The 23,164-nt window shown below is 54.5% G+C and overlaps 2 protein-coding genes across 2 annotated transcripts in view; both read right to left on the bottom strand.

Moving 5' to 3' along the window:
* Positions 1-4,345: 4,345 nt before the first annotated feature.
* Positions 4,346-4,839, bottom strand: LOC104661395. The gene is given in 2 exon segments (XM_030920158.1): positions 4,346-4,516; positions 4,518-4,839. Coding segments are annotated over 2 exon segments (465 nt in total). The 5' UTR covers positions 4,835-4,839; the 3' UTR covers positions 4,346-4,368.
* Positions 4,346-23,164, bottom strand: part of CERCAM (cerebral endothelial cell adhesion molecule) — a 35,164-nt gene continuing 16,345 nt past the window's right edge. The window contains exons 5-19 of the mRNA XM_030920157.1: positions 21,632-22,522; positions 20,533-20,661; positions 19,696-19,806; positions 19,409-19,526; positions 18,406-18,540; positions 18,063-18,267; positions 14,230-14,267; positions 14,020-14,152; positions 13,605-13,681; positions 13,403-13,509; positions 10,948-11,080; positions 7,757-7,884; positions 7,369-7,572; positions 6,076-6,328; positions 4,346-4,843 (exon numbers count right to left, since the gene is read on the bottom strand). Coding sequence (XP_030776017.1) covers positions 6,076-6,328; positions 7,369-7,572; positions 7,757-7,884; positions 10,948-11,080; positions 13,403-13,509; positions 13,605-13,681; positions 14,020-14,152; positions 14,230-14,267; positions 18,063-18,267; positions 18,406-18,540; positions 19,409-19,526; positions 19,696-19,806; positions 20,533-20,661; positions 21,632-22,185 — 2,325 coding nt within the window. The 5' untranslated portion in view covers positions 22,186-22,522 and the 3' untranslated portion in view covers positions 4,346-4,843. The remainder of the gene's footprint in view (positions 4,844-6,075; positions 6,329-7,368; positions 7,573-7,756; positions 7,885-10,947; positions 11,081-13,402; positions 13,510-13,604; positions 13,682-14,019; positions 14,153-14,229; positions 14,268-18,062; positions 18,268-18,405; positions 18,541-19,408; positions 19,527-19,695; positions 19,807-20,532; positions 20,662-21,631; positions 22,523-23,164) is intronic.

Raw genomic sequence — 23,164 nt, 5'->3', positions numbered from 1 at the left:
TGACTTCAGCAGACAGGGAGCCAGAAGCACTTACAATTGGAGTTTACAAGAGAAGGTATTACTTGCTACTTAAAAAGTCAGGGAACAGATTTCTATAAAAGCCATCACCTTGGCAAGGCATGGTGGCTCACATCAGTCTCCAATAAAAGTTCAAAAATTAGGGGGACGTGGTGTCTCACACCTGTAATCCCAACTACTTGGGAGACTGAGGCAGGAGAATTACTTGAACCCAAGAGGTGGAGGTTGCAGTAAGCTGAGATCCTGCTACTGCACTACAGCCTGGGCGACAGAGGGAGACTCGTCTCAAAACAAAACAGAACAAAACACCAGCCTGGGTGTGGTGGCTCACACCTGTAATCCCAGAACTTTAGGAGGCTGAGGCAGGAGGATTGTTTGAGCTCAGGATTCAAGACCAGCCTGGGTAATATACCGAGATCTCACCTCTACAAAAAATTTAAAAATTAGCCAGGGTGGTGGCAAGGGCCTGTAGATCCAGCTACTTGGGAGGCTGAGGCAGGAGGATCAGTTGAGCCCAGGAGGTCAAGGCTGCAATGAGCTGTGGTATAGAGTACAGAGCACCACTGTACTCTGGTGAGTACATCACTGCCTGGGTAACAGAGTAAGACAGAGTGATACTCTGTCTCAAAAATAAATAAATAAAAATAAAAAAGGCTCATGCCTGTAATCACAGCACTTTAGGAGGCTGAGGCAGGAAGATCACTTGAGCTCAGGAGTTTGAGACCAGCCTGGACAACACAGTGAGAACTGTGTCTCTACCAAAAAAAAAAAAGAGAGAGAGAGAGTAAAAAACTCAGGCCTCACCCATAGCCTACTAAATCAGAAACTTCAGAGAATTGGGAGGGGGCAGGAATGTGCCTTTTAACAGGGTCCCTGGGTAACTGGTGGAGGAGTATACAGCTTGAAGGGTTCCAAGCTTCTGTCTCCAGCCCAGACTAGGGCCCTGAATTCCAGACTTATGTATCCAACTACTTACCTGACATATCCTTTTGGATCTCAAATTGTATTTTTTCTTTTTGAGACAGTCTTACTCAGTCACTCAGGCTGGAGTACAATTGCATGATCACAGCTCACTGCAACCTCCGCCTCTGGGTTCAAGCGATTCTCCTACCTCAGCCTAATGAGTTGCTGAGACCACACGTGCCCACCACCACTCTCACTTAATTTTTTTTTTTTTGAAACTAAGTTTCACTCTTGTTGCCCAGGCTGGAATGCAGTGGTGTGATCTAGGCTCCCTGTAGCCTCTGCCTCCCAGGTTCAGGCAATTCTCCTGCCTCAGTCTCCCGAGTAGCTAGGATTATAGGCATCCACCACCACGCCTGACTAATTTTTGTATTTTTAGTAGAGATGGGGTTTCACCATGTTGGCCAGGCTGGTCTCGAAATCCTGACCTCAGGTGATCCACCCACCTGAGGATTGTACGTGTGCTAGGATTATACGTGTGAGCCACCGCGCCCAGCCATGCTTGAATTATTACAGTGGGTTCCTAATTGGTCTCCCTGTTTCTTCCATAGACCTCCCTACAGTTTATTCTCAGCACAGTAGCCGGTGTGATCTTATAACACTATGTGAGATCATGCCACATCTCTGCCAGGGTGATCATGTAAAAATGTAAGTTAGATGGTTACTTCTTCGCCTCCATCTCTCTGGGGGCTCCATCTCAGAGTAAAAGCCAAAATGGCCTTCATGACCATCCCTGCTCTGGCCCCAACCTTGGCTCTGTCAACTCTAGACACTGGCTCCTCCTCTCTCTGTACTGTCAGTCCTGCTCCTCCCTTAGGACCTTTGCATATGCTGTTCCTTCTGCTTGGAAGCTCTTCCTTTTGCTATCCCCAAGGCTCAGCCCCTCCCCTCCTGCAAGTCTTTTTTTTTTTTTTTAGATGGAGTCTCGCTCTATCACCTATCACCCAGGCTGGAGTGCAGTGGTGTGATCTTGGCTCACTGCAACCTCCGCCTCCCAGGTTCAAGCAACTCTCTGCCTCAGCCTCCCAAGTAGCTGGGATTACAGGCGCCAACCACCATGCCCGGCTAATTTTTGTATTTAATAGAGACAGTGTTTAACCTTCTTGGCCAGGCTGGTCCTAAACTCCTGACCTCGTGATCCACCTGCCTCGGCCTCCCAAAGTGGTGGGATTACAGGTGTGAGTCACCCCGCCTAGTGAAGTCTTTTGTTTTTGAGATGGAGTCTCACTGTCGCCCAGGCTGGAGTACAGTGGCACAAGCTCAGCTCACTGCAACCCCCACCTCCCGGGTTCAAGCAATTCTCCTGCTTCAGTCTCCCGAGTAGCTGGCATTACAGGCGCTCCCTACCACACCTGGCTAATTTTTGTATTTTTGATAGAGACAGGATTTCCCTGTGTTGGCCAGGCTGGTCTAAAACTCCTGGCCTCCAGTGATACATCTGCTTAGGCCTTCCAAAGCGCTAGGATTACAGGCGTGAGCGACTATGCCTGGCCCACTCCTGTGTCTTTGTTCAGTTGTTAACTTCTTAGATCTTACTTTGTATCTCCCCCCTCCTCATTTTTCTCTATAGCAATTCACACCCTCTAATCTTTCCTTGTTTTTGTCTGCATCCCTCATTAGGATGTCAGTTTTGGCTGGGTGTGGTGACAGAAGGTGACAGAATGAGACTCCGTCACAAAAAAAGAAAAAAAAGAATGTCAGCTTAATGAGGTCAGGAGTTTTTGTCACTTTCATTCACTGCTGAATCCCCAGGGCCTGATCGTGGCCCCTGGGAGGTGCTTAATAAAGGTTAACGCATGAAGGGGACACCTGGAGCCTGGAGAGAAGTGAGTTGCTCGAATTCATAGCCATCAAGAATGAATGGCTTTCATCTTAGAACAAATAAAGCACCGAGTCCACAGCTCCGGCCCAAGGTCCTTCTCACAGCTGTGCCAGATACTGGACCTCATGCCCAGGACAGAGCCAAGGGATACCCCAACCTCAGGGAGTGCCTCTTGGACTCTGCCAAGACCAGGGTGCTCACACAACCAAGTCCGGGGGCCGCCATAAAAGAGGAGCAGGAACGGGGAGCCTGGAGATATCGGTGCCACAGTCCTGCATGGGTGGAGGCCAAGGCAGCCATGGCCAAGGCCAGGAGCCATCTCCCCTCCCACCCCTCCAGCTGTCTGAGTGCAGGCATGACAGACAGTGGCTGGGCCCAGAAGCCCGACCCTCTGGGGGTGGGGGAGAGGCCTGCAGTTCCCATCAGCTGCTGCGGGTTGCCCCAGCACCAAGGGGAGCTTCCCTATGACCCACGCTCCCTTCCTGGTGTTGACGCCAACCTAGCAGGGAGCATCCTGTCCAAGTACAGGCTCTGCCTCCTTGCGCCCTCTGGTGGCCACACCGGTTAGGGCCAGAGGGGAACCCAGGATCTCCGCCAGCCCCTCCCGGAGGGTTTCTCTTCCCCTAAATCAGGATTTCAGGTGCACAAGAGATGATCCGAAGAGCTGGGGGATATCAGCAGCCCTTGGACTGGCTGGGCCCACCCTGACCAGCAAGGTGAGGCTGGTAATGACTTCGGGGATGACCACATCTGCCCCACTGGGCGAGCACTCCCTGTGGGCCAGACTCAGGCCAGGCCACTCTATACCCAGCCAGCCACAATGACCAAAAAGTAGACTAAGGCCCAGGAAGGGATGATATCCACCCAAGATCACCCAGCACAGAGGCAATGCTGGACGGCCTGTCCTCCCGTCTCTGCCCCTTTAATTGCTCAACCATAGATCAGGAAGCCTCCTCCCATGCCAGCTGCGATGCAGAGGCTCAGCCATGAGTTAAAAAATATGAACTAAAAATACAAAAATTAGCTGGGCGAGGTGGCGTATGCCTGTAATCCCAGCTACTAGGAAGGCTGAGGCAGGAGAATCACTCGAACCCAAGAGGCGGAGGCTGCAGTGAGCTGAGATCACGCCACTGCACTCCAGCCTGGGTGACAGAGTGAGACTCCATCTTAAAAACAAACAAATATATATATATACATATATAAAGTGGCAGGGTGCAGTGGCTCACGGCCTCTCATCCCAGCACTGTGGGAGGCCAAGGTGGGTAGATTGAGCCCAGGAGTTTGAGACCAGCCTGGGCAACATGCAAAACCCAGTCTCTACAAAAAAATACAAAAGAAAATTTAGCCAGGCATGGTGGCACGTGCCTGCGGTCCAGCTATGTGGGAGACTAAAGCAGGAGGATCGCTTGACCCAGGAGGTTGAGGCTGCAGTGAGCTGGGTTTGCACCACTGCACTTCAGCCTGGGCAATGGAGGGAGATCCTGCGTCAAAATACACACACACACACACACACACACACACACACACACACACACGTGTATATATATTTAAAGTGCAAATGGCTTTTATTGAGGGCCTACTGTGTGCTGGGCAACAGGTCTGCAAGGGTCCTCCTCTACCTCCCTGTACTTTGCACCGGCCAGGGAGGAGGGTGCTGGGGAGACCTAAACATCAAGCTGGGGGAGGGTGCTGAGGTGGAGGTAGAAGGGGGCAGAGGGGTCCCTCAGCTGAGTCCTTAGGGAGGGAAGGGCGCCTGGGGTATGCCCAGCTTGAAACAGAAGGCTGGGGGCCACCAGGCCCTGAATCAGGCCAGGCAGGGTCAAGGGGCCTGGAAGTCCTGTTCCTTTGCTGTGAGACCATTAGGGAATGGGATCCATCTCTCAGTGGTTTCTCCAGACGAAAGACAGGTCCAGAGGGCAGAGTGGCCATGCCCAAGGTGGTGGCCAGGTCTGACTGTGGTCCCTGCCAACAACCTCCTTCTCTGCTCTCTGGGGAGTAGTGGCCTGCTCCTGGGCACTCCTTTGCAGTCATCACCTGGACCTGGTGGGACAGGAGGAGCAGGAAGAGAAAGAGAATTAGACAGAATCAGAGAGAGACAGATACCGACAGATATAGGAAAACAGAGGCAGAGACAGGCAGAGAGAGGAAGAGCTAGAAAGGGATGCAGAGACAGCTGAAGGTACAATTAGAGACAGACACAGAGGCCAGGCACAGTGGGTCACGCCTATAATTCCCAGCACTTTGGGAGACTGAGACAGCCGAATCATTTGAGGTCAGGAGTTGAAGACCAGACTGGCCAACGTGGTGAAACCCCGTCTCTACTAAAAATACAAAAGGCCAGGTGTGGTGGCTCACGCCTGTAATCCCAGCACATTGGGAAGCCGAGGTGGGCAGATCACCTGAGGTCAGGAGTTCAAGACCAGCCTGGCCGACATGAGGAAACCCCGTCTCTACTAAAAATACAAAATTTAGCTGGGCGTGGTGGCGGGCACCTGTAGTCCCAGCTACTTGGGAGGCTGAGACAGGAGAATTGATTGAACCCAGGACGTGGGAGGCAGAGGTTGCAGTGAGCTGAGATCATGCCACTGCACTCCAGCCTAGGCAACAGAGCAAGACTCTGTCTCAAAATAAGTAAATAAATAAAAATAAAAATACAAAAATTACCCAGGCCTGGTGGTGGGTGCCTATAATCCCAGTTACTAGGGAGGCTGAAGCAGGAGAATTGCTTGAGCTCGAGAGGTGGAGGTCGCAGTGAGCCAAGATCACACCACTGCACTCCAGCTTGGGCAACAGAGCGAGACTCTGTCTCAAAAAGAAAAAAAAACATGGCCAGGCACAGTGGCTCACACCTGTAATCCCAGCACTTTGGGAGGCCAAGGCGGGTGGATTATGAGGTCAGGAGATCGAGACCATCCTGGCTAACACGGTGAAACCCCGTCTCTACTAAAAATACAAAAAAATATTAGCCGGGCATGGTGGCAGGCGCCTGTAGTCGCAGCTACTTGGGAGGCTGAGGCAGGAGAATAGCATGAACCTGGGAGGCGGAGCTTGCAGTGAGCCAAGATCATGCCACTGCACTCCAACCTGGGTGACAGAGCGAGACTCCGTCTCAAAAAAAAAAAAAAAAAAGGACACAAAGGCAAAGCTAGAGATGGAGAGAGGGAGACAGAAGGCTGAGAAGGGAGAAAACAACCCCAGAGATAGTCATGCCATCAAAGGGGAGAGCAAGCCAAGGTCTACGGGGCTGGGGCCTCTTTCCACCCCGGCCTCACCTAGAGCTCATCTCGAGGCTGGGGTTGGAGGCTGTGCCCACTGCTGCCAGCCATGTCCAGGCGAGGGCTGCGCAGGGTCTTTTGGGAGCCACTCCAGCTAATGAGGTGGCCGCTGTCGTCATCCCATGGAGAGGAAGTCTCCGTGTCACTGAGCCACTCGGCGTCCCCGGCATAGTGGGTAGGGGCAGCAAGCAGGGGCCGGGCGGAGAAGGCCACCAGGTCCCTTGGCCAGAAGTGTGCCTTGTACTGCTCGCTGTAAGGTGAGAGGACAGCTCAGGAGGACTAAGGCGGGCCCCTACCACCTGGTCACACGCCTGCCTGGAGCCAGGCACCTTGCCTGCCCAAAGCACCTCACTCCCCGTCATCTAGTCCTCACAACGGCCCTGAGCAGTGGGACCTCTACTATCTCCATTTTCCAGATGAAGAAACGGAGGCTGAGAACAGCGAAGTCATCTGATTAAAAACTGCATGCAGCCAGGTGTGGTGGCTCATGCCTGTAATCCCAATACTTCGGGAGGCCGAGACGGGCAGATCACCTGAAGTTGGGAGTTCAAGACTAGCCTGATCAACATGGCGAAACCCCATCTCTACCAAAAATACAATGGCTCACGCCTGTAATCCCGGCACTCAAGTGATCAAGCGGATCACTTGAGGTCAAGGAGTTCGACACCAGCCTGGCCAACATGGAAAAACCCCGTATCTACTAAAAATACAAAAAAGTTAGCTGGGTGTGCTGGAGAGCACCTGTAATCCCAGTTACTCAGGAGGCTGAAGCAGGAAAATGACTTGAACCTGGGAGGCGGAGGTTGCAGTGAGCCAAGATCGCACCAAGGCACCAAGATCTTGCCACAGCACTCCAGCCTGGGCAACAGAGCAAGATTCCGTCTCAAAAATAAATAAATAAATAAATAAATAAATAATAGCAGGGTGTGGTGGCATTTGCCTGTAATCCCAGCTACTTGGGAAGCTGAGGCAGGAGAATTGCTTGAACCTGGGAGGCAGAGGGTGCAGTGAGTCCAAATCACACCACTGTATTCTAGCCTGGGCAACAGAGCAGGACTCCATTAAAAAAAAAAACAAAAAAACGTCTGCGTGCGCTGCGCAAAATACACACCGAGACTGGTCTGACTCTAAGGTTAGGCTGAGCCACTCCTTGGTGACCTGGGCCAATGACTTGGCCTTGCCAGTCCCAGTCTCCCCATCTGCCCGGTGAGGGGACTTCCTATTGATTGAGGTGAGTTCCTGGAGGGGACGCCCCTGCCCTGCCATGCCCGGCCCCCATCAGAGCCTCACTTGGGGTGCTGGTCGAACATGATGGGCAGGAACTCGTCCACAGGCAGCATGCGGCGCAGAGGCTGCGAGGCCAGCAGCTTACGGGCGCCCGCCAGGCTCAGGGCATAGGCCAGCGTCCAGTAGGAGTACCCGGCCACCACCAGGCCCGGCAGCCCCTCCACGGCTGCCTCCTTCTCAGGGTTCACCTGCTTCCGCCCGAGGTAGCTGAAAGTGACACCAAGAGGCCCAGGACTCTCTTAGGTCCTGGGTATCATGAGACCCCCCAGCCCGCACCCGCTCCTACAGGGCCAGGCTCTTGGGGGAGGGGCTGGCCAGGGTCCCAAGCAGGAAAAGGCAGACTCCGGAGGCCCACCCCGCCCCCTCGTCCCTGAGGGCGCAGGCTGCCTACATCAGGTCCCATGGCAGTTTCTCTGCCTCCACGTCCTCCATCAGCTGCTCCAGCCTCCCCCTGAAGTTGCTCTCAAAGCGCACGTCATCCTCAAACACCAGGACCTGGGACAGGCCCCTCGCAACCACCTGTGATACACGATGGGGTGGGAAATGGCTCTTCAGAGTTCAGCTGTCCCTCCCTCCACGCTGCAGCTCACAGCCTCTACCTGGCCTCGGTTGGCCTGGGCATTATCATGCAGTTGCCCCAAAGCCTGCTGGGGGCCCCACTGCCCGGGACCTGAAATCCCAACCTCACTCTGGCGTTTGAGGCTCTCCAGATAGAATCATGATGGTAACCATGGCCCCTGCTACGTTCCCTGAGTGCTACTGTACCCCAGGGCTGTGCCACTGCGTATCTCCAGAGGCCCTCAGGAGGCAGGAAATGACGATCCTCAATTGCAGGAGGGAGGTGGACACGCAAGGATGGGAAACTGCCTGTCCAAGGACACACAGCCAGGAAGTGGCGGAGCTGGGATGCGAACCTGCATCTGCTGAACGCCAGGGCCCAGCTGGCCACTTTGGCCTTCTGCAATTTTCTTTTCTTTTTTTTCTTTCTTTCTTTTTTTTTTTTTTTTGAGACAAAGCTTCACTCTTGTTGCCCAGACTGGAGTGAAATGGCCTCCCAAGTCAGGGGGCTGCATGGAAGAGGAGCAAGAACGGTGGAGGCCAAGGCAGCCATGGCCAAGGCCAGGAGCCTCTCCCCTCCCACCCCTCCAGCTGCCTGAGTGCAGGCATGATAGACAGTGGCTGGGCCCAGAAGCCTGACCCTCTGGGGGCTGGGGAGAGGCTTGCAGTTCCCATCCGAAGATGGTCTTGGCTCACTGCAACCTCCGCCTCCTGGGTTCAAGTGATTCTCCTGCCTCAGCCTCCCAAGTAGCTGGGATTACAGGCGCCCGCCACCACACCAGGCTAATTTGTGTATTTTTAGTAGAGACAAGGTTTCGCCATGTTGGCCAGACTGGTCTTGAACTCCTGACCTCGTGATCTGCCCACCTCAGCCTCCCAAAGTGCTGGGATTACAAGCATGAGCCACCGTACCTGGCCTGGCCTCCTGCTATTTTCTTTTTTTTTTTTAAGGTGGAGTTTCGCTCTTGCTCAGGCTGGAGTGAAGTGGCGCGATGACTCACTGCAACCTCCACCTCCCCCGTTCAAGCAATTCTCCTGCCTCAGCTTCCTGAGTAGCTGGGTGGGATTCTAGGCACCCGCTACCATGCCTGGCTAATTTTTGTATTTTTAGTAGAGACGGGGTTTCACCATGTTGACCAGGCTGGTCTCGAACTCCTGACCTCAGGCGATCCACCCACCTCAGCCTCCCAAAGTGCTGGGATTACAGGCGTGAGCCACTGCGCCTGGCCTCTCCTGCTATTCTCTAAAGGAAGCTGGGCTGGGTGGGGATTGGGAAGACCCCAGCCCTGAATATCCCAAATAAAAAGTACTTTTGATAACTTTTGGAAAAGTTACTTCAGAATAACTTTTGGAAAACTACTTTTGATAACTTCTGTGAAAAGAAAAGGAAATCAGCTCAGAAATAGTGAAGCTGGGAGCGCTGGCTCATGCCTATAATCCCAGCACTTTTGGAGGCTGAGGTGGGTGGAATCACTTGAGCTCAGGAGTTCGAGACCAGCCTAGCCAAACATGGCGAAACCCTGTCTCTACAAAAAATACAAAATTTAGCTGGGTGTGGTGGCGTGCACCTGTAGTTTCAGCTACTTGGTGGGGGCTAAGGTGGGATAATTGCTTGAGCCCAGGAGGTCCAGGCTGTGGTGAGCCAAGATCATGCCATTGCACTCCTGCCTGGGTGCCAGAACAAGACCCTGTCTCAAAAAAAAAGTAGTGAACCATGTTCTGAGATGGTAAAAAAGTCAACATAGGCTGGACGTGGTGGCTCATGCCTGTAATCCCAGCACTTTGGGAGGCCAAGACGGGCAGATCACCTGAGGTTGGAAGTTAGCTGGGCGTGGTGGTGCATGCCTATAATCCCAGCTACTCAGGAGGCTGAGGCAGGAGAATCGCTTGAACCCAGGAGGTAGTGGTTGCAGTGAGCCAAGACTGCACCACTGCATTCCAGCCTGGGCGACAGAGCAATACTCCATCTCAGGAAAAAAAAAAAAAAAACCATAATGCTCACATACACATGCACATAGATTTGGCTATAGCAGAGAATAAAAACAAGGAATCCATGTCCCATCTCCTGGAGGGGCTGCCCTTGGAGGGCTTAGTTCCCCTGTTCTCTCCAGCCGTGTCCAGCAACCTCTCCCCTGCGCTCACACTCCCAGCCCCTGGGCTGAGGCTTCCAGGCCAAGTACTGAGCACATGCTGAGTCCCAGGCTTCCTTCTTTCTGTTCCTAAACACCTTCCTGCCTCAGGACCTTGGCACCCACTGTTCTCCTCTGCCTAGAAGGCCCTTCTCCCTGCCCCTCAATGGTGACACCCACTCTGACCCCTCCCACAACAGGCGCCTTTTAAAGTGGCCCATACCTAGGCCGGGCGCGGTGGCTCAAGCCTGTAATCCCAGCACTTTGGGAGGCCGAGACGGGAGGATCACGAGGTCAGGAGATCGAGACCATCCTGGCTAACACGGTGAAACCCCATCTCTACTAAAAAATACAAAAAACTAGCCGGGCGAGGTGGCGGGCGCTTGTAGTCCCAGCTACTTGGGAGGCTGAGACAGGAGAACGGCGTAAACCCGGGAGGCAGAGCTTGCAATGAGCTGAGATCCGGCCACTGCACTCCAGCCTGGGCGACAGAGCAAGACTCCATCTCAAAAAAAAAAAAAAAAAAAAGTGGCCCATACCTCTCCCCTCCACTGCAAGCTTGGTTTTCTTGATTTTTTTCTTGATTTCAGTAACCCCCCTCTAGTCCCTGAGCCCCAGGGGGATCCCTTTTTTGGAGGAAGGAGCAGACATGCATTGTTCCTGTCCTCCTCTGTGTTCTCAGAGCAGAATATCTCCTAGCACACAGTAGGTGCTTAAGAGAGACTGCAGAATGCAAACGGGCACCGCTGGGGTGCTGAACACAGAGGAGACTGAAAGCTGCTGGCCAGGTTTTGATGCATGTCTTCATTCATGCACTCGTTCACAGAGCAGTGAAGAGAACAAACTGGCCCCGTTCTCCCCAAAGGCCGTGGGTGGAGGAAGCAGGCGCCCTCACCTCTTCCCAGATGGAGTAATGGCTGAGGAAGCAGCCCACCTCGCCCTTGGTCAGGGTGCGTCCTGAGTAGGGGTCCTGATAGCCCGGGAGCAGGTCTACGCCGAGGCTCCTGATGGCACTGCTGTTGAGCATCCTGAGGGACACAGGTGTGATGGGTGAGGGGTGCCTGCCAGAGACCCCTCCAGAGGGGCCAGGCCTGTGCATGGTGGGGACAGTCACACTGGAGTCGGGTTTGAAGAAGGTTTCTGCCTTGTAACTCTTTTGTGTGACTCGAAGCTGTCAAGGGACTGGACCTGGGGAACTGGAGCCACTGTTGCCCAGGTGGACTGCAGTGGCACCATCTCAGTTCACTGCAACCTCTACCTCCCAGGTTCAAGCAATTCTCCTGCCTCAGCCTCACAAGTAGCTGAGACTACAGGCACACACCACCACACCCGGATAATTTTTGTTTTTTTTATAGTAGAGACGGGGTTTCACCATGTTGGCCAGGCTGGTCTCAAACTCCTGACCTCAGGTGATCTGCCCGCCTCAGCCTCCCAAAGTGCTAGGATTACAGGCGTCAGCCACCTCAGGAGTTCTGAGCCACCTCAGGAGTTCTGAGAGGATAACTATTAGGACGTGTCCTAATAAGATAGGATAGGGGTGACCCTTGAGGAAAGGGTGGGATGGTAGGGGGCTGCCTGAGGGGGAGGCACTCTAGGAAGAATGTGGGAACATGAGAGATACTGAGAGATACTTCTTGGGCAGAGGCCCAAGCAAAGGATGGATAGCCTATGGTCAAGAGACCTCGGGGGACATGGTGTCTCACACCTGTAATCCCAGTGCTTTGGGGGGCCAAGCTGGGAGGATTGCTTGAAGCCAGGAGTTCAAGACCAGCCTGAGCAACAGAGAGAAACCCCATCTCTCCAAAAAAAAAGTTTTTTTGAGACAGAGTCTCACTGTTGTCGGCGCAGGCTGGAGTGCAATGGCACGATCTTGGCTCACTGCAACCTCTGCCTCCCAGGTTCCAGCAATTCTTCTGACTCAGTCTCCTGAGTCGCTGAGATTACAGGCGCCCACCACCACGCCCAGCTAATTTTTGCATTTTTAGTAGAGAGAGAAAAATTTTTTTTTTGAGAGAGTCTCGCTCTGTCCCCCAGGCTGGAGTGTAGTCGTGTGATCTCAGCTCACTGCAAGCTCCGCCTCCCGGGTTCACGCCATTCTCCTGCCTCAGCCTCCTGAGTAGCAGGGACTACAGACGCCAGCCACTATGCCTGGCTAACTTTTTGTATTTTTAGTCGAGACAGGGTTTCACCGTATTAGCAAGGATGGTCTCAATCTCCTGACCTCACGATTCACCCGCCTCGGCCTCCCAAAGTGCTGGGATTACAGGTGTGAGCCACCGTGCCTGGCCCTGCCAAAAAGTTTTTTTAATTAGCTGGGCATGGTGGTGCATGCCTGTAGTCCCAGTTACTCAGGAGGGTGAGGCAGGAGGGTCACTTGAAGCCAGGAGTTCAAGACCAGCCTAGGCAATAGAGTGAGACCCTGTCTCTATGAATGAAAAGTATTTTTTTCAGCTGGGTGTGGTGATGCAAGCCTGTAATCATAGCTACTTAGGAGGCTGACAGAGGAGAATCACTTAAAACCCGGGAGGCGGAGGTTGCAGTGAGCCAAGATTGCGCCATTGCACTCTAGCCTGGGTGACAGAGCGAGACTCTGCCTCAAAAAAAAAAAAAAATTATTTTTAATTAGCTGGGTGTGATGGTGCACGCCTATAGTCCAGTTACTCAGAGGCTGAGGCAGGAGGACTGCTTGAACCCAGGAGTTTAAGGGTTCAGTGAGCCATGTTTGTGGCACTGCACTGCGCCTGGGCAACAGACGGAGACCCTGTCTCTAAAAAACAAAACAGAGCTGAGCACTTGAAGCAAATAGCAGCAGATGACATATGGGACCACAGGACCCCTGGTGGCTGGAGGAGCCTGGCCTCTGGATTCCCCAGGGGAACATGGCTGGCCTTTCCGATCTCCGCCCACCAGGAACTCAAGTCCAGGATGGAGAGTAATAATACTGGAAACACCTAACCCTTTGGAAACTTACTATGTGCCCGGCCCTGGCTAACTTCACTAAACCCACAAAACCCTAAGAGAAAGGCACAGTTATCTGCTATTTATACAAAAGGGCTGAGAGATGGGGGTAGCTGGCTGGAGGTCACACATTCAGTAACTGGTAGAGCTGGAACCCAGGCCCTGGAGCCTCAGCCACTGTGCTCTCTGCCTCTGGTGAGCAGCGGGAGGGCGGCTTCTTCCACGTGTGTCTGCTCCCGAACTCCCTGAGAGAGTATTACTCAGACCCTATTTGGATACTTCCTGGGACAGGAAACTCATTCAACCTGTCTGCTTTTCCCAGTCCTAGGGGGCTTGGAGATGGACCACACTGCTCCCCCAAGAGCTCAGGTCCCCGTCCCAGGCAGCCTTACCGGCCGTCCACAGCGTCCACCACCCGCCCAGAGATCTCCATCTCCCAGAGCGAGGCGAGCATGCGTTCTCGACGGTCAGGCCTGCGAGCCAGGCTGATGACAAAAACCTGGAGGAGGCAGGTGGTGGGCGGTAAGTGCAGGGGAGAGGGAGGGGAGGGCCCATTCACCTCCTAACCGCGTGCCCACAGGCGGGGGGACTTACCTCATCAAACCCTAACTTGCTGGGCCTCTTGGAGGGCCGAGTCACATGAGCTGAGGCCTGCATGGGGGGGCCGTCCACTGCAAAGGGAAGCATACCCCAAGCATGAGTCCCTACTGACTCCTGTTAGCAGTCACCCTGAAGTCCTAGCCCCCAGCCTCATTCCTGCCCCCAGCCCGGCAGAACACCCCACAGGATGGGACCTCAGAGATCACAAGATCCACCTGTCCCCATTGTAGGGATGTGAGACTGAGGCCCAACAGGGAAAGGGACTTTCTCAGAGTCATGGAACGACTTAGGGGTAAGGCTGGAACCCCAAGGCCAATGCCCGCTCCAGTACAGAGCCTAAGGAAAGGGGCACCATGGGGAGGCAGGGAGCCCTGGCAGCAGGTGGGTGGAACAGTTCTCCAGCCCTCACCTAGTGCTTCTAAGATCAGGTGGATGAAGTTGACCCTCTCGTCTTCCAGCCCCTGGTGGGATTTCACGGGCACATTGATGTACCCATAACGGTGCTCATTGCACACGTGGACTGAGATCCCTGCAGAGACAGGCTGAGTGAGAGCTAGAGTGGAGGGGGGTGCTCTCAGAACCCAGCTGAGAGGTCCTAGGCCCCAGCAATGCCAGTTACCCAACGTGTTGGTCTTCTCTGGGACTCAGTTTCCCCACCTGTAGGACCAGAGGGAGAAAGGGCTTGGCTCACACAATATCTAAGGAGTCTTTCTGCTGAGATGGTTCATTCATTCAATATACCTGTCCAGGGCACCCACTGGAAGTCAGGGTTACGGCAGTGAGCAAGACTGAGTCCCTGCCCTCAGGGTATCAAGGTGAGGCAGGAGCAGGCAAACTCCCACCTACCACAGCCACAGGATGCCAGTGAGCCCCACTGCTCTGTTCCCTAAATCCCCCCACCTCTCCCGATCCCCACCACCCCACCTAGATCCAAGGGTCATCGCCTTTTCCCCAGACCCCTCCACTTCACCCCACACCCTCTGGGGCTCCCTTCCACAATGTCTTTCACCTGGCAGCCAGAGTGGCCTTCCTCCGGCTTCAATATTTGTCACTTTTTTTTTTTTTTTGGGACGGAGTGTTGCTCTGTCGCCCAGGCTGCAGTGCGGTGGTGTGATGTTGGCTCATTGCAAGCTACGCCTCCCAGGTTCACGCCATTCTCCTGCGTCAGCCTCCCTAGTGGTTGGGACTACAGGCACCCGCCACCACGCTCAGCTAATTTTTTGTATTTTTAGTAGAGACGGGGTTTCACCATGTTAGCCAGGATAGTCTCAATCTCCTGACCTAGTGATCCGCCCGCCTCGGTGTGATCTTGGCTCATTACAACCTCTGTCTCCCGGGTTCGAGTGATTCTCCTGCCTCAGCCTCCTGAGTAGCTGTGAATACAGGTGTGCGCCACCACACCTGGCTAATTTTTGTATTTTCAGTAGAGATGGGGTTTCGCCATGTTGGCCAGGATGGTCTCAAACTCCTGGCCTGAAGTGATCCACTGCCCCCCCCAGGCCACCCAAACTGCTGGGATTACAGACGTGAGCCACTGCACCTGGCCAATATTTGTTACCTTTATTATAACTATCCTCAGGGGCAGGCACACGGTGCCAATTAAAAAGCTAACCCAGGCAGGGCACAGTAGCTCACGCCTGTAATCCCAGCACTTTTGGAGGCCCAGGCAGGCAGATCACTTGAGGTCAGGAGTTCAAGACCAGCTTGGCCAACATGGTGAAACTCCATCTCTACTAAAAATACAAAAATTAGCTGGGCGTGGTGGTGGCTGCCCGTAATCCTAGCTACTTGGGAGGCTGAGGCAGGAGAATCAATTGAACCTGGGAGGCAGAGGTTGCAGTGAGCCAAAGTCACACCACTGCACTCCAGCCTGGGTGACAGAGCAAGACTCTGTCTCAAAAACAAACAAAACAAACAAAAAACAAATGAAAGCTGACCCTATTCCCAGCATTGAGCACAGAGCCTGGCCCAGAGCAGGGATGTAATAGCTGGCTGTTAGAGACTGAATTCCTTCAAATCATTGACCGATTAACAAGGGCTGTCGCTTGAAGCAGGGATAGCACATGAAAAAATAACAGAATGCTTTTGTTTCCGCTTGTGTTTTCCCCTCCAATTGTTTCACCTTCACTCACTTTTTCCACTTGATAAGATTTCTTCTTGCATGTCTGCACACTGCAGATTTCTCCAGCACAAAACAAAGTATCACAACACCCTCCTTACCGGCTGCCACTGATTACTTGATTAAATCGTCACCTCTAATTTACCCTGACCACCTGCAAAGTTCTTCTCCATGCACCAGATAGTCTTCAAGGTCAGAATTACACATTCTCTGCAGCCTTCTCAAGAGCTTCACTCCAACATGAGTGTTTCCACCCCTCCCTCTCATCCACAGGACTGGATTTTTTTTTTTTTTTTTTTTTTTTTTTTTTTTGAGATGGAGTCTCGCTCTGTCACCCAGGCTGGAGTGTAGTGGCGCGATCTCGGCTCACTGTAAGCTCTGCCTCCCACGTTCACGCCATTCTCCTGCCTCAGCCTCCGAGTAGCTGGGACTATAGGCACCCGCCACCACGCCCGGCAAATTTTTTGTATTTTTAGTAGAGACGGGGTTTCACTGTGTCAGCCAGGATGGTCTCCCTCTGTTGACCTCGTGATCCACCTGCTTCGGCCGCCCAAAGTGCTGAGATTACAGGCGTGAGCCACCGCACCCTGCCAGGATTGGATTTATTCCACTCACACCCAAACACTTTCTTTCTCTCTCTCTCTTTTTTTTTTTTTTTTTTTGAGGCAGGGTCTCATCCTGTGTTGCCCAAGGTGGAGTACAGTGGCATGATCACAGCTTACTTCAGTCTTGACCTCCTGGGCTCAAGCGATCCTCCTGCCTCAGCCTCCCAAGAAGCTGGGACTACAGGTGTGGGCCAACACACCAGATTAAGTTTTAAATTTTCTTGTAGAGATGGGGTCTCGCAGCCAGGGGTGGTGGCTCACGCCTGTAATCGTAGCACTTTGGGAGCTGAGGGGGCAGATCACTTGAGCCCAGGAGTTCAAGACCAGCCTGAGCAACACAGCAAAACCCCATCTCTATGAAAAATACAATAATTAGCTAGGCATGGTAGTGTGCACCTGTGGTCCCAGCTACGCGGGAAGCTGAGGTGGGGAGGTCAACACTGCAGTGAGCTGAGATTGTGCCACTGCACTCCAGCCTGGGCCACAGAGCAAGACTCCATCTCAAAAAAAAAAAAAAAAACAAACAAAACACTAGGTTGGGCTCGGTGGCCCATGCCTATAATCCCAGCACTTTGGGAGGCTGAGGTGGGCGGATCACCTGAGGTCGGGAGTTCGAGAACAGCCTGACCAACACGGAGAAACCCCGTCTCTACTGAAAACACAAAATTACCCAGGCGTGGTGATGCATGCCTGTAATCCCAGCTACTCGAGAGGCTGAGGCAGGAGACTTGCTTGAACCCAGAAGGCAGAGGTTGCAGTGAGCCAAGATTACGCCATTGTACTCCAGCCTGGGCAACAAGAGTGAAACTCCATCTCAAAAAAGAAAAAAGCAGAAAAGTGATGAGGTCTTGCTACATTGTCCAGGCTGGTCTCAAACTCCTGAGCTCAAGTGATTTCCCCTCTAGCCTCAGCTTCCCAAGACTTTGAAATTAAGGTCTGAGTCACCTTGCCTGGCCATACCCAAACTCTTTCTAGTAACTTTCATCTTAAAAGTAACTACTAGCTGGGCGCAGTGGCTCATGTCTATAATCCCAGCACTTTGGGAGGCCGAGTCGGGTGGATCACAAGGTCAGGAGTTCGAGACTAGCCTGGCCAAGATGGTGAAACCCCGTCTTTACTAAAAATAAAAATAAAAAAATTAGCCAGGCGTGGTGGCATGCACCTGTAGTCCTAGCTACTTGGGAGGCTGAGGCCAGAGAATCCCTTGAACCCAGGAGGCAGAGGTTGCAGTGAGCTGAGATTGTGCCATTGCACTCCAGCCTGGGCAACAAGAGCAAATCTCTGTCTCAAAAAAAAAAAAAAAAGAAAAAAAAGTAACTATTGGCTGGGTGTGGTGGCTCACACCTGTAATCCCAGCACTTTGGGAGGCCGGGACGGGCGGATCACCTGAGCTCAGGAGCTTGAGACCAGCCTGGCCAACATGGCAAAACCCCATCTCTACTAAAAACACAAAAATTAGCTGGGTGTGGTGGCGGGTACCTGTAATCCCAGCAACTTGGGAAGCTGAGGCAGGAAATCATTTATATCCAGGAGGCAGAGTTTGCAGTGAGCCGAGATCACACCAAAAAAAAAAGAGAGAGAGAGAAAAGAAAACTCATGGCCCAAAGTTGTAACTCATGAGTTAACAGGATGAAATGCAGAGTAGAGAAGGGCATGGTAAGCAGCCGGAATAGCATGTGCAAAGGCACAGAGGCCTCCAAGGAATGTTCAAGGAGGGCTGGTCCTCACCAGCAGCCTGGCAGGCATAGGCGAAGACAATGATGTCATCGAAAGGCCAAGTGTAGTTGGGATGTGGGGGGTAGAAGGCAAGCTGGTCTGCCCCTTCAGCCCGCAGGGATACCAGGAAGGTGGAGTGGACCATGGGGACGCGGAAGCAGCCCCGACGCTGACGGTTCTTGGTGGGGAAGTACTCGGCTGTGCGGCGGTAGTAGCCCTGGGGAAAGGGGATGCTTTGGGCTGTAAGAGGGCTCCCCTGCCCCTGCCCACAGACCCCAAGGCCTTCAGGCTCTCTGCTCTCCACGTCCCTCCTTCCAGGACCTCAGTCCACCCAAGGCCCCCATCCTGGCCTCACCTGGGGGGTGATCCCACACCAGAAGTTGGAGTAGTAGGTCTGGGAGTCCAGCATTGGGGCCACCACTGGAAGCCCCTGCCCCATGAGAAGCCGCAGAGTCTGGTTGTTGGTCAGAATGTTGTCTGTGTCTGCAAACTTTGGGGAGGGGATGTCACAGGCTCCAGCCCTGCCAGGGCTGCAGCCCCCCAAGGAATTCACTAAGTGGTCCTGCCAGAGACCCAGCGTGACTCCTAGGACCCAATGGGAATGCTCTTACAGAGGTCTAACTAACTCAGTAGATCCCTTTCTGGACCAAGGCTCTAGTCTGGGGCACTGACTTAGGGATTGGGTCCAGAGATTATACCTGAGTTGCTGATCTAAGACCTTTATCTGGGATCTGGCTTAGGAAATGGATCCAAACACCTACTCTGAGCTCTAGTTCAGAGATCCAGCCTCAGTTTATACCCTAGGCTCTAGCCCAGTAATCGAGGCTTAGTGTATAGTATATACAATGGGATCTATCTGAGGGGTCCAGACTTAGTACCTAGTCTGAGCTTTTAACATAGGGATCCAATCTGAACATCTGGTCTGGGCTCTGGCCCAGATAGCCTGCTGAATGAAGGACCCAGACTTCCAGTGGGTCAGTCACACCCAGATTTTTCTTTTCTTTTTTTTTTTGAGACTGAGTTTCACTCTTGTCACCCAGGCTGGGGTGCAGTGGTGTGATTTCAGCTCAGTGCAACCTCCGCCCCCCAGGTTCATGCGATTCTCATGCCTCAGCCTCCTGAGTACCTGGGATTACAGGTACCTGCCACCATGCCCAGCTAATTATTGTATTTTTAGGTGTATCACCATGTTAGCCAGGCTGGTCTCGAACTCCTGACCTCAGGTGATCCACCTGCCTTGGCCTCCCAAAGTGCTAAGATTATAGGCATGAGCCACTGCGCCCAGCCTATATCCAGATTTCTATCAGGGACAGATACTACCATCTTTCAGAAGCCCAATTCTAGCCAGGCTTCCTTACCAGGATATAGTCAGCCCCCCAGTCCCTGGCAAAGGTGAGGGCTTCCTGCTTCAGCTCCATCAGAAACTGGTGCCTTTCTTTGGTCCAGTGCTTGGGACCCTCTTCATCTGGGTAGAACCTGAGGGGGTAGAGAGGTGAGATGTTCCCATGGGGTACATGCCCCTCCCTCTCTGCAAGGCAGTGGACAGAGCCCTGGCTTGGAGGCTGTGGCTCTGGGCTGTCCCTTTTCCTCTCTGGACTGCAGCTATTCTCCATCTTCCCCAGTACCCTTCCCCTCAGATCACCACCTGGGCTCCCCCTCGGGCCTCCAGACCACAGCGGCATAGTCATCGCCCACAGCTGCCAGCCACTCCTGCAGCATCTCTGTGGTGTTGTCCACATTGTGGTCCGTGGCACACCTGGGGACGGGAAGAAAAAAGGCTGAGGGACACAGCCACAGAAGGATTGAACCCCAAGGCAGCCTTGACCCCGAAGCACCAACACCTTTGAGGCCAGGCTCTCTTTGGAACAGTGAAGGGTAGGCATGTTACAGCAGAGGGGCTGGAGGCAGCACAGCCAGGTCCCCATCACAGTTCTGTGACCTGCTGTGTGACCTCAGGCAAGTCCCATCTTTCTCTGGGCTTCACGTCCTCCCTCTGTAACTTAAGCTTCCTTGCCTATGTCATGGACCAAGAGAAGACGAAAGCATATATATGTGTGTGTGTGTGTGTGTATATATATATATATATATATTTTTTTTTTTTTTTTGAGACATAATCTTGCTCTGTCACCCAGGCTGCAGTACAGTGGTGTGATCTCGACTCACTGCAACTTCCATCTCCCGGGTTCAAGTGATTCTGCTGCCTCAGCCTCCCAAGTACCTGGGATTACAGGCACGCGCCACCATGCCCAGCTAATTTTTGTGTGTTTAGTGGAGACGGGGTTTCACCATGTTGGCCAGGCTAGTCTTGAACTCCTCATCTCAGGTGATCTGCCCACTTCAGCCTCCCAAAGTGCTGAAATTACAGGCGTGAGCCACGTTGCCTGGCCAACAAATGCATTTTGAAAGATGAAAAGTACCTCGACTTTAAGGATCACACCTGCCGCATTCCCTGGTTACCTTCGTTAGGTGGGCAGATACCTACCTGTGTGACCTGTGGCTGTGTGACCACAGGCCAGCTCCTGTCCCTCTCTGAATGGGGACTAGACAGAAGAGCTGCTGCTTTCTTCCACCCCCAGGTTGTAATAAGGACCAAACCATGCTTTGCGAGTCCCTGAGAAGGCAGATGGGCCCAAGCTCCGCTAGTCATGGGGCACACCCTCCTCTCTCCTGGGGAAGGGGCTCCCATAACAGAGGTGGGGGCTTTAGCCAAGTGCCCAGGTTTTGGGTGATGCTGCCCCTTTAAGCCAATTCCTCAGAAATGAAGACTACGTGTCAAGTCTTACAGGGGTGGGAACTAACAAACTCCCAAACTGTGGTCATTGTGGGCGGCCTCCCCAGGCCAGGGCTCCACCCCCCCAGCCCAGCTGGGGTGTGTTGTAGAGGGTGGCTTGTCATTTTTCTCAGTTTACCCCCAACCTCAGCCAGGGACTCCTCCCTGTTCTGGTGTCTACAGACCTGGGGTTGTGGCCTCCGATCCCAGTGCCCTGTGGGCACAGAGATGCCAGAGGGGAGAGGCTCCAGGAAGGGGGACTGCCCTTGGCTGACAGGATCCTGCCCCTCTACCAAGAGAGCTGGCCCCAGCCCAGAGGGAGAGGGAGTCGGTCTGACTCCCCTGCACAGCCCGGAGCCCAGTGCTGATGGCACCCCCCACCTGTGCCTGGAAGCCTCCAGCCTGGCCGATCCCTGCCACGTTGGGCCCCAGGGGACTTCAGAGGTTCCTGTCTGTTTCTCTTCAAATCCAGCCAACCACAGGTCCCACCGGGGTTGAGCTGGGCCCTGAAGGCTGGGGTGAAAAGGGCTGGCTGCGCCCAACCTACACCCAGGGAAGGCCCCAAGAGGAAGGAGTAGGGGACCAGAAGGAGGGGTGGGTGTCTCGCGTCGGCCTGTGGCCTCAGAGGTCTCCCAGCAGGGGGCTCGGGGTCCTATCTGGGGGCTCGGGCTGGCAGGGCCGTCTGTGAGGGGAGGGGCCTATCTAGGTGGTGTCTGGGCAGGGAGCGAGCAGACAGGCCCGCTGGGGGCGGGGGCCATCTGCGAGGCTGGGGGTTAGGTGCCCACTGGGTGCCAATGCCCGTGTCTCTCACCAGAGGGCCATCCTGGCCCGGGGGTAGTCCAGCCGCTCCAGCGCGCCCAGGTAGTGGGGCAGCGAGTGTTCGGCATTGCGGGCCAGGATGGCAAGGACCACGGCGGGCAGCGGCGACTCTGCAACGCCTGCAGCCTCCAGCCACAGCCCCAGCAGGAGCAGCAGCTGGAGCAGCGGCGCGGCGGGGGCAGCGCGCATGGCGGGCGCTTGGGCGGCTGCGGCGGCCCCCGGGGCTCTCCGGCCGGCCGAGGGGAGGGGGCGGGGCTTGGGGCCCAGGCGGGGCCGAGGCAGACCCGGAGAGGGCGGGGCAGTGCACCCCCAGAGTGGGATTCCCCTCCCCACCCCTGCGCGTGGATGCTCAAGTTTTCTGTCCTTGGCCTGGGGTACCGGAGGGCCAGGGCCCGGGGACCCGCGCCAGCCGCGACCCTGGAGCGGCCCCGCCCGGCTGGACCCCGGAGGGGCGACGGGGGAGGGGCTGGAGGATGGGGACGGGGGAGGGGTGCTGGGACGAGTGCGTCGGGGCCGGCCAGGCATCCGAGAACAGTAGGGGCTCATGGAACCCCTGGGCGTTGAACCCCCGGAATCCGGATTCCCCGGCCCATGCAGCCGACCGTTAAGACCTGAGCCGCAGACCCCGCGGGGCGGCGCCGGCTCTGCCACCACCTCCCCGGGCTTCCCCGGCTCCCGCCCCCTCCTCCGCCCCGGGCGCCCTCTGGCGGCCCCGGCGCCAGCTCCGCAGACCAGACGGGCCACGCGTGGGCCGGAGACCCAGTGTGGGGGTCGCAGAAGGAGTCCCCCTGACCTGGGCGCGTCCTCCCGCGGCGCTCCGCTCCTTAAGTCCCCTGCGCGTCACCTCCTTGCCTCGGTCGCTAGCACTCGCATTGCTTCGGCCCTTTAAGAGAGCACAGTCAGGCCGGGCGTGGTAACTCAAGCCTGTAATCCTAGCACTTTGGGAGGCCGAGGCAGGCGGATCACCTGAGATCCATTCAAGACCAGCCTGGCCAACATGGTGAAAACCCATCTGTACTAAAAATACAAACATTAGCCGGGCATGGTGGCGGGTGCCTGTACTCCCAGCTACTTGGGAGGCTGAAGTAGGAGAATCACTTGAACCCGGGAGGCGCAGGTTGCAGTGAGCCGAGATGGAGCCACTGCACTCCAGCCTGAGTGACAGACTCCGTCTCAAAAAGAAAAAAACAAAAAAAAGGCACAGCCCTCAGCTCTCTCTTGGTCTGAGTGTAGAACTAGGGCACACCACGCCCTCCAAAGCAGGGGATGTTGGCTCCCCTGGAGCACCGCCGGGGTCCTTAGGACCCTGCTAGGAGGGAAAGGACTCTCCAGCCTCTCGGGAGAGAAGCAGAAAAGAGAAAGGCCCGACGGCACCACAGATGGGATCAAACTGGGTGTCTGTCACCAACCTCAGACAGGTCACTTTCCCTCAGCAGCCTCTCGGTAAAATCGGGCTGATAACACCACCTATCTGGGAGGGCTTGCAGGGATTCCTCGAGAGAATGAATGCACTGGCAACTTTTCC

This window comes from Rhinopithecus roxellana, chromosome 16, assembly GCF_007565055.1.
Source record: "Rhinopithecus roxellana isolate Shanxi Qingling chromosome 16, ASM756505v1, whole genome shotgun sequence".
Taxonomy (NCBI): domain Eukaryota; kingdom Metazoa; phylum Chordata; class Mammalia; order Primates; family Cercopithecidae; genus Rhinopithecus; species Rhinopithecus roxellana.
Note: the sequence above shows the minus strand (reverse complement) of the source record. Positions and strands in the feature narration are given on the sequence as shown.